At 39.7% G+C, this 10,757-nt stretch overlaps 2 protein-coding genes across 2 annotated transcripts; one reads left to right on the top strand and one right to left on the bottom strand.

The window, feature by feature from the left end:
* Positions 1-799: 799 nt before the first annotated feature.
* Positions 800-4,082, top strand: gpr34l (G protein-coupled receptor 34 like). The gene is made up of 2 exons (XM_021590272.3): positions 800-1,000; positions 1,252-4,082. The coding sequence occupies exon 2, from the start codon at positions 1,339-1,341 to the stop codon at positions 2,335-2,337; it is 999 nt and encodes a 332-aa protein (XP_021445947.1). The 5' UTR covers positions 800-1,000; positions 1,252-1,338; the 3' UTR covers positions 2,338-4,082.
* Positions 4,083-5,240: 1,158 nt separating this feature from the next.
* On the bottom strand, positions 5,241-9,763 carry LOC110509936 (V-set and immunoglobulin domain-containing protein 1). Its single transcript, XM_021591161.3, has 7 exons — positions 9,195-9,763; positions 8,908-9,071; positions 7,454-7,661; positions 6,357-6,515; positions 6,149-6,265; positions 5,910-6,045; positions 5,241-5,809 (listed from the first exon to the last, which is right to left on the bottom strand). The coding sequence occupies exons 1-7, from the start codon at positions 9,235-9,237 to the stop codon at positions 5,659-5,661; spliced, it is 978 nt and encodes a 325-aa protein (XP_021446836.1). The 5' UTR covers positions 9,238-9,763; the 3' UTR covers positions 5,241-5,658.
* Between the last annotated feature and the right edge of the window lie 994 nt (positions 9,764-10,757).

Raw genomic sequence — 10,757 nt, 5'->3', positions numbered from 1 at the left:
TAAATAGTTGTGTGCCATTGGTCATTCATTGTTAGTGATACTTGATAGGACATACTATTGTCTGAATAAGGCAGATATCAAGTCATCATGTCACGGTATTTGAAAAAGCTGACACAATCTTTGAATTGTGAGGCCCAACTCAAAATCAGTCAAATAAAATTGTCCTAAATAAAGCCTTTTTTACATCAGATACCCAGCATAAAATCCCAGAGCAAGCAATGCAGATGTGGAAGCAGAGTGTCTAGGAAAAACTCCCTAGAAGGCAGGAAACTAGGAAGAAACTTAGAGAAGAACCAGGCTCTGAGGGGCGGCCAGTCCTGTGGAGATTTAAATATGACATATGATAGTCCAATCATTTCTTGAGCAGAAGTTAGAACTTCCAGTATGCTCTTCTTGTGTTCCTCAACAACATACAAAATCACTGTTCTTTATGAATAAGTTACATAAGAAGAGGTAGTTGTGCATGATGGAATATGAACCATAGTGTTCTCAGTAGAGGTAAATTGATTATGGTAAATCGTTGTACCTTGTCATACTTCTGTAAATGTAGTATTTCCCTTGGTGAAACATAACCTGTATTCCAATAATGTGTAATGTTATTTAATAATCATATTCACATATGACAAGCAAAGGAATCTGCTGCAAAATGATTGTACTCCATAGACCCAGGAGCAGAATATCATAACCTCTTCTTGTCCCCAAAACAATGATGTCAAGACAATGTTGTTTTTTCTTCAAGTATTACTCCTCCACATCTAGCTATGTCAATGTCAAGGCTCAGGCACTCAGAAACATTTGTGTCATTTTCCCTTTGCTGAAAGCTGTGCGATAGAGGAAGTCACAGAAGCTACCGCGACAGGGGATATTTGATGGTTGACTCAATTCAGTATTTCCTTGATGGGACTTAGTTTTGTCGAAAGCCCTGCTCATGGACAGGAACTGATTCATTTCAGTCTGAGACTGAGAGTGGAGCGGAGCGGAGGGCAGAGCAGCTACCCAGGTAAGTTCTCACTTAAATTTCCTGTTGTAATAACATGGCTTGATAGTAGTTTATTTCAGACTTCAATCAACACAGCATATATTTTACAAATATTGCAACTTTCATCACTTTTAACATTTGATTTGATTTGATCAAATGATTTGATCAACATTTGTTTCCTTCCATTGAAAGAAAATCCACGTATGCATGGTGTTTATAAAATGCTGTCCTTGAAATGCATGGGTTTTAGTTACACCTTTGCCTTTCTTTAGGTGATTGATCAGAGTGCGTCGTCCTTGTGATTCAGCTTGTGTCTCGGCCAGTGGGACTAGATTGAATACCACCCTGTTAGTGGGACGATGAGGCACCTAGGAGACAACTCCAGTGGGCTTGATGTGAACGGCACCTCCTGTGAGGTCCATGACAGCATCCTCTCTCCTGCCTTACCAATTCTCTACTCAATAATCTGCTTCTTCGGCCTGGTCAGCAACATCATGACCATATTTGTGTTCTTCCTGAGGAAACACTCTGACTCGTCCATGGCTGTGTACATGAACCACCTGGCCATGGCTGACTTCCTGCTGGTGATGTGTCTTCCCCTGCGGGTCTACTACCACAACAGTCCGGGCCCCTTTTACCTCTGCAAGGTACTGGGCGTCTTCTTCTACGTCAACATGTATGCCAGCATCCTTTTCCTCAGCCTGATCAGTCTGGATCGCTACCTGAAGATCATCAAGCCTGTGTGGGTCCTGAGAATCCACAAGGTGCGGTGGAGCCACCGGGCGTCCTTCTCCGTGTGGGCAGGACTTGTCCTGGCCATGTCTCTTTTTTCCCTAAGGAAAGCCAAGGAGCGCCCCTGTGATAGGATCTGCTTCCACTTCCACCACAAAGGACTCCTGGGGGGCATGGCCAACCTCACCGTGGTGGCCTTCTTTTATGCTATCTTCCTCCTCTTTATCTGCTTCTATGCTCGGATAACCACCAAGCTGAGAAACATGTCTTTAGGCAACCGGGACCCCAAGGCCCAGCAGAGGAAGAGCAGGGTGATCCTGAAGACCTTTGTGGTGCCGGTAATCTTCACACTCTGCTTCCTGCCATACCACCTGGTGAGAGTGCCCTACGTGTTGGCCCAAATGGATGTGATCCAGGCCCTGGGCAGTAAGCAGATTCTTCACATCCTCAACGAGCTCACTCTGCTCCTGTCTGCCCTCAACAGCTGTCTGGACCCCATCATCTACTACTTAATGTCCTGTACCTACAGGAGGACCATCCTCTTTGCCCTGCAGGGGCAGTTCAAGACCATGTACGCTGTTAACCGCAGACGCATCAGTATTAACCGATCTATTACAGAGATATAGAGCTACAGTATCTAAGGCAGGGAGTTTTAACATTTTGCACAAATTAATTTGGATAATGGACAAGTTGGATTAACTGAAAAAGATAATGTATAATAGGCGTTAATACTCTTAATACTATTGACTATAAAATAAGAATAGAAGGATATTATTGAATGTACATTATGAAATATATATATATATATATATATATATATATATATATAAATATGAACTCTTGTTATCAAGTTCTTACTGGACTTTGTATAATTTTTGGTCCAGTAAGAATGTTTTTTTTTTAAATGAGAATTTGTGCAATCTTTTTTGTTTGAGTATGTTACTCACACTTATGGAGGGTGACCGACCTTATGTTCGCATGGTTAAAAGGGCAATATACAACATGACCTTTTAAATGTCTTACGCACAAGGATTCCCCAAGATGAGTATGCTGTTTCATTTCATGTAAATGACCTACATACTCACCCTATGATTTTCCGACCCGATGCTGTCGGAAAATGTATTCATTAAATGAAGTACACTGACAAAGGCTTCTGTCAGTCTTGTGCGCTTTTTAAAATAATGTTTTTTTCTGACATGGGATCAGTACATTTATATTTTCACACGATAGAGAGCCGTGAAGGTATTTGTCTTTTACATTAGTCACGTTCACCAACGTTGCTTTCATTTGAAGAGTTTCTTTCCAAAACTCTATATCCAACAATTTCTCACGTTTGTGTTTTTTCATCAGAAGGATTGCTTAGGTGTACCTTCATGTCTGTTTGAAATATTATCGTTCTCAGATTTTTTTTGTATGTATGAAAACGTTTTTTTTTCGCTCCCAAAACGCTATAAATCCATTGTTTAGCTGTAATGGAATGTTTGTATCATGTATATTTGATTGTGATATGTGGTTGTCTCATCTAGCTATCTTAAGATGAATGCATTCACTGTAAGTCGCTCTGGATAAGAGCATCTACTAAATGACTAACATGTCATTTACATTCTAGTAATTTAGCAGATGCTCTTCTCCAAAGCGACTTACAATGACTGCATTTATCTTAAGACAGCTAGGTGAGACAGCAACACATCACATTCGTATCAAATACATTTTCCCTCAAGAAATATTTATCATCAAAGTCAGTGCTAGTGGGAAAAGAGAAGGAAAAATAAATGTTTTACATACAGATCTCATAGTATTGTATTTCATCATTTTAATGTTGATGGCACAAATGTATAATTTGTATATTTATTTAAAAAAAGTTAATATTTGTTACTGTATAAAACCTAGCAGTACTACTTATTTCTCTGACAGTGAGGTGGACATTTTTCTATTATGATTAGTTGTCTCACTGAAATGGAACCATCAAGTGACAGGTTTAAAACAAAAACATATCTGTCATTGAACAACCCCATGTAATGACTGGATAGGGAAAATAACACACCAATCTCTTTCAGAATTTCTTTAAACAATAAAAGCTAATTTACCAACAGTCCTGAAAATGGCTATATACAGTGGGGAGAACAAGTATTTGATACACTGCTGATTTTGCAGATTAAAATGCAATACAATGTTATTTTCTGGATTTTTGTTTTAGATTCCATCTCTCACAGTTGAAGTGTACATATGATAAAAAATTACAGACCTCTACATGCTTTGTAAGTAGGAAAACCTGCAAAATCAGCAGTGTATCAAATACTTGTTCTCCCCACTGTATTGTTTTGGAATTAAACTTAATTTGATGTTCATGATGGATCATCTCCTCAGAAAACACTTTGAGATTCTGTAATTATTATGGAATCATTGTTCTCTTGCTTTCAAAACATTTATATTAAAGTACATTGATATTAAATGATGAGAGAGTACTGATCAATTTAAGCAAGTATGTGAGTAGTCTGTATAGTAGAGGCAATACATTATCTATGTTTTAAGTAGTTTTATCCAATCACTGTTAGGATTCACTCTGTTATTCACTGATTTATCAAGTCAATTATGGCTTGAATTAGTTTGTTTTATTACCTACTGCTCAAAAAGCTCGGCTTGGACTGACAGCATAGATTGATCACAGAGACTTACCAGTTGAAATGGAGGAGCAGAGGAAAGAGTGATATACCCGCTGTTCAAAGCCAGACATTCACATTGATGATTTCTCTGCCAGATGATCAGCAGCTTTTCATTACAGAGAACAAAGACATTTCAAATCTTGGATAAATACTGATTGGTGCATATTTAGGATATTTGCATTTCGGATGAGTTGACTATGGAGTACAATATCTAATGACAATCTTATTTTCTGTCATTTGTATATAATATAACCGGTAAATTAAAACTCATTCTTATCTTCTGTTAAATCAGTCACAGCACTAATCTTGGTTGTTTCTTGTAGTTTTGTTAACAGTGACACCAGTTCTGGACTTTCAGCTCCCCCTACTGGTCATTCATACGGTCTTTGAATCAGCATGTGGCATAATATTTTACCATAATTTTTTTCATTACTGTTCGGACCAATTCTCTGGAGTATTAATCTGTCCACACCCGAGACATAGGTCCACTAACCTTCTCTGTTTTCATGCTTATCTGAATCGTACTTTGGGATCAGATGGACTCCGCACTCACACAGCTCTCTCCATCTCTCTAAAATGAAAAAAAAAGGGTTAACCCAACACTAACAAAGAGCACCATTCTAGTCTTATATTCCATTTTATTTCTTAGAAATGTATTTATTGGAGACAGCAGCGAGGCGTTAAGGTCAAATGGCGGAGTCCACCTCTGATTGGCTGTGCTCATCTCATGTTGCTCTCCTCAGGGTGCCTGGAAGGGAGTCATCACAGTCCTTACAGCCCAAACATACAGTATAGAGCTCTCCTCAGGCTCAGGATTTACCCCAAGTCATTCCAAAGCATGTGAATATCCACATTAGTAATGAAACAGTTTATGCAAAATTCTTTATTTTTTCCAGAAAACCTGGATGAGTCATTATTGGTTAGAATGTCACAATGAATATGCAATTGGCATTAGATCATGAAATCTAGTCAGGGAATGGATGGATTACCACATATTAGAATTAATCAGGCTGTAGAGTGATTAGTATTTTTTGCGTGTGAAAGAAAGATATTTGGAATACAATAACTTTAAGTTTCTTAAAATGACAAAACAAATACGAAGCATTATTTAAATGTGTCAATAAAACACACATTATACAAAAACACAGAAACAAACTAAAAAATGCTATGGATTCACTCTCCAAACACACAGGCATTGGTAACCTTCAGTGCAGCAGTGTTTTTCAGATCAGTGATGTCACCCCAGACAGTGATGTCACCCCAGACGTGTGTGTCAGGCTTCTCCTAAGCCTCGGCCTCTTCTCCATCAGCGTCAGCATGGACATGGCTATGTGTTGCCATGGGAACCCCCTCGGAGGTTACAAAGGCCTGGTGGCTACTCCCCGTGGTAGGGACGCCTTCATACGCCACCGTGGTCGAACTCTTAGGTTTGGCCCTGGAGGGGGAGAGGAATTATAGGTGAAACACTGCACCACACATTTCAATTGTATTATTGTCAATGAGTTCATAGTGCAGCCCAAATCATAACCACTCACTGCATCTCTGTTTCCTTGATATCCTTGTATTTCTGCTTCTTCATGGAGTGTGTCATGTACAAGACAATAAGGATGATTAGGAGAGCTCCAAGAAGTGCTCCAATGACTGCACCAGCAATGGCCCCATCACCTAGCTCTGTTAAAGGGCGGGTTATTGGTAAGATTAGTTACAGCAGTGTGTCTACAGCAGTGTGCAGATCATATAAACAAGGAAAAACAACATCACATGTTACCCGTACCATGATTGAGCTCCACAGTGCAAGTGGCAGATCCCACATCATTAGAGGCACTGCACTGGTACTCTCCAAACTCAAACTGGGATATGTTTCTAATATACAAGGATCCTATTTTCGGATCTGAAAAGAAAAAGAAAGAATAAAAGTCGAGCAAAAATGAATCAGAGCACAAAGGAGTGATGGAGAAAGGAGGAACAGTATGACAACCCACCGGTGTACCCCAGCACAGGTCTATTGGTCTTGTCCTGGTCCAGTCTTGTCCAGGTATAGGAGGGGGTGGGGCTTCCCTGCTCACTGTGGCAGGTGAGGGTAACCAGGTGACCAGACTCCACATCACCATGGACAGCACAGAACGGCACAGAGGGCATCTCTTACAGACCATGTGATAGAGAGAGAGCATGTGTTAACTTTATGCAATATGCTGCAATCTGGACCCAGTTGATCCAACTACCGGTAATCAGAGAAAGTTTCCAAAGGGTACAGCCAAGTTAGACATAAAAAATCAACACTTGCCCTGGACCAGTAGCTAGCTATTTGGTCTAGTAGTAGGTACGTTTGACGTTGGAATGCAGAACACTGAATGCCAGTGCTTGATACCAGTCATTACAGTGATATATTCAATCAAACATGAGCAGTCTAGCAAAGATAATGTCATCCCCCTGAGTGTCTCTAATGCTTTGCTATGGTTACAATGGTGACGTTGTACATCATGGTACTTGCAGTGTTTACGGTGACTAAAATGACACATTTATACAACAGACATGACCAATTATAGTCAAGTATATTATTTGTAAGATGAGCAGCCATTGTGGATTGGTACAATCAAATGTATAAACAATCAAAAATAAAAGACCATGTCCATGTTAGGACTGAATACAGTGTACTACCTTCCCCATAATGCTTCACTACAACCCCTCTGCTTTATCGAACTGGGGATCATTCATTCAATCGAAAATAGAGTCATGTGTTTCTCCATTCTATTCCTGAGGAGTACGAGACATGTCGGGAGGTGGTCTTGTACTCCGGTGTTTCTGTTCTAATTTCTGACACTGACAATGAAGATACTAGTCTGCTCCAGTTCCCATGGAAACTACTGTCGATACTGAGGCCAGCAAGGTTGTCCTGGTAACTCTGTGAATGAATGGAATCACAGACAGCATGTAATTCAATGATCACAAAACTCAGATCAGGAAAAACAGGATCACTGCTTCATAGGTCTGGTTGTGTGTTGTGTTGACACTAACATAGGAAGAAGGATATAAGTTACTATTTAATTATTATATGTGACTTACCTAAAACAGAACTTACCAAGAATGTTGACAATGATAGTTGCCTCAGTCTTCCCACTGACATCAGGGAAGTTGCGGACTTCGCAGGTGTAGGCCCCTGCATCGGACACTTTCATGTTGCTTATTGTTATTGAGGCATTGTTGGTAGAAGCTGGAGAGCTGGAAGGCTTCAACCTGCCTTCATATGGTTTGGAAATCACGCCCTCTCCTGACTGAAAGTAATATACCTAAAAAGTAAGAGCAGAATGTCTTAGAGCCTACATAAATCCCCTGGAAAAAACACTTCTTACCAAAAACACAATTTGTCTACTGATTGACCGATTTCGTGTTGATATTTCAGAGACGGCTTCTGCACACAAAAAAAATGAGGTTTCCTCAAGGGTTCTTTGGGAAGGGTGATGGTTCTATGTGGAACCGTACTGACCATACTTTGAGCCCTTCAATGGTTCTTTGCAGTTCAAAAAAGAGTTCTTTCCTCTTTTTGTGATAATTAAAATGTAGGGGCTGTGGCTCATTAGAATATTTTGGGGCGTGGTTTGAGGACAGCTCTTTTTGTGCAACCAGTTCATCTATTCTGCTGTGTTACGCTACTACACTTTGTGACTATGGTCAGTAACAGTGTCTATTAAAAGACTCATGTATGGTCATGTGTGAATTGAGAATGGTAGATTAAGTCAGTAGTTCTACATTTTCTACTCAGGGACCTCCATCTGTTCCAGAGCTAGCACACCTGATTCAATTAGTTAATGAACACAATAATAAAACCTATTTAACAATATAATATGGCTTTTTAACCACAACTAAAACCCCTGTATGGTTCTACAAAGAACATTTGAGATTGAGAAAAGTTCTTTATAGAACAATTCTCCATAAAGGTTCTATAAAGAACCTTAAAAAAGGGTTCTATATAGCCTTCAAAAGGGTTGTAACCATAGCAGAAGCCTTTTTTGGGGGATATATAGATCTTTGTAAAGGTTCTTTGTAAAACCTTAGGAAATAGTTATTTATAGCACCATACATGTTCCATTTAAAAACTTATAAGCATGGTTCTTAATAGAACCTTCCAAAAAAGATTCCATATACCACCAAAAATGGTTCTGCTATGGTTACAAGCCAAAGAACCCTTATTTGACACCATATCGAATAATTCACTTGTAGTGTGTGTTTGGAGGGCAGGGAGCCACTGGTGCTCTGGTGACTGGGCTCTTTGTTGTCTTAACAGGGTGTTTCACAAAATGGGAACTCAAGAGCTGCCGCCATATTGAACTAGTAGCCTACCTAACCTTTTATTAAAATACCGAAGCACCAATCCTTCCCTCTTAGAAAAAAAAGGTTATATCTATAATCTTAAAGGTTTCTTTGGCTGTCCCCATAGGAAAACACTTTGAAGAACCCACACTCCTCAGGGAGTGTGACAATGTGGCAACATAAGACAGAGTGAAGAAAACCACAAAGTAACATCAGTCTACGTACCTGCTGTGGCACCATGGAGGTTTTGGAAACAAAATTCCACTGGATGATGAGGTCACTGGTTTTCTGCTCAGTGGTAACAAAGGTGCACTGGAGAAGAGCACTTTCACCCTTTGTCACGTTCTCAAACTTCTGGGGAACCGTCACTGTGATTAAATGCCCACAACCTAAAAAAGGGTTAATAAATATATGTCTGTACTTTTATTCGGTTTGAATGTTATTCTTTAATATCAGATTACTGAAATATCATTATTATTATTTATTTCATAATACATGAACATGTAACTCACCCATCATGCCGAGCAGCAGCACCATTTTCAGTGTGGAGTACATTTTAAAGGAAATGTTGGTGCGTATTTCTGTCTCCTTCAATAAGCCAGGTATTGCTCACACTACCTCAAAATCCCTCACCTTTTCAAGTTCTTACCTATCAACTAAGTTGTAATGGGCAACGCCTAGGTAGCGCGCACTGTACAAGCTTGTGGGGACTCTGTGGTAGTGTACAGGCTAATTTTGTGCCTGAAAGACATCATGGGGGTGTTCAAGGTGTGTGCACAGCCTTGTTTGCCATATCACCTAGACTGGGCGGGAATACTCTCTGACTTTTATTTTTCAAAATGTGGATTTGCATTTCCAAATTAGCGCCATTTGTTCCTACTTCAATCTTTAGACTTACAGGGAGGCCATGATGTCTGTGCTAAAGAATATAGGACACAATTAAGTGTATATTTTTGCACTTTACACTATCAGTTGTACTCGACACAGTACAGTACAGTATATATTTGTTCTGTTTTCTCCTTTTAGTCTGTTAACCTTATTGCAGTGGCCCACTAGTTATTGACAGTGACATTGACAATTATTCAGTACTTGGGCTGATGCTCATCTCTCCCTCTTATATGCTCTAAATGTACCTTGTAAGTCATTCTGGGTCAGGGCTTCTGACAAAGGAATGAATGTAATGTAATCTCCACCTGGCCTTTATCTCCTGCCCTGAGAGGGAGTGAGCCAGAGCACTACAATACGCTGCTTATCTCTGGGGAGTTTACTCCCCGCCGTTGGCACTGAGTTATTAATGCCAGTTTTGCCCGTCACTCTGCTCATGCTAAGAGCTCGACACGGCGGTACACTCTTAGAAAAAAAGGTGCTATCTAGAACCTAAAAGGGTTATTCAGCTGTCCCCCACACCCTTTTTGGTTCTAGGTAGAACCCTTTTGGGATCCATAAAGAACCCTTCATACAGAGGGTTCTACATGGAACCTCAAAAGGGTTAATTGTGAATAATTATAATAAAGTGACATAAGAAATGAATGATGTGGAAAATGTTGATCAGCAGTGAAAAAGGGGAAGGGGGATGTAGAGGGTGATGTGAAGAATGGAGGTGGATGTAGAGGGAGTGGGAGGGAATCAGCTCATTAGGCACAGAGCTCATATACGTCTGCCAAGGTGTCATACCATGACCATCATCAGGATGTATGAAAATGACCATCATAAACAGCACCAGAAATGTTAGAGCAAAGTGTGTCCATGTTACAGTTACCATGTTACTATGTTTCAGTTTCCATGTTACAATGTTACTATGTTACAGTTACCATGTTATCATGTTACTATGTTACAGTTACCATGTTATCATGTTACTATGTTACAGTTATCATGTTACTATGTTACTATGTTACAGTTACCATGTTACTATGTTACAGTTACCATGTTACCATGTTACTATGTTACAGTTACCATGTTACCATGTTACTATGTTACAGTTACCATGTTACCATGTTACTATGTTACAGTTACCATGTTACTATGTTACAGTTACCATGTTACTATGTTACAGTTACCATGTTACTATGTTACAG

Source organism: Oncorhynchus mykiss, chromosome 29, assembly GCF_057628025.1.
Source record: "Oncorhynchus mykiss isolate SJ-2025 chromosome 29, ASM5762802v1, whole genome shotgun sequence".
NCBI classification, from domain to species: Eukaryota; Metazoa; Chordata; class Actinopteri; order Salmoniformes; family Salmonidae; genus Oncorhynchus; species Oncorhynchus mykiss.
Note: the sequence above shows the minus strand (reverse complement) of the source record. Positions and strands in the feature narration are given on the sequence as shown.

Bases quoted from the DNA above. Each gene is read 5' to 3' on its own strand.
- gpr34l (XM_021590272.3), top strand. From the start codon at position 1,339: ATGAGGCACCTAGGAGACAACTCCAGTGGGCTTGATGTGAACGGCACC.
- LOC110509936 (XM_021591161.3), bottom strand. From the start codon at position 9,237: ATGTACTCCACACTGAAAATGGTGCTGCTGCTCGGCATGATGG. The intron at 6,266-6,356 runs GTGGGTTGTCAT...TTTTCTTTTCAG, and splicing joins ACCTGTGCTGGGGTACACCG to ATCCGAAAATAGGATCCTTG. The intron at 6,046-6,148 runs GTACGGGTAACA...GCCCTTTAACAG, and splicing joins CACTGTGGAGCTCAATCATG to AGCTAGGTGATGGGGCCATT.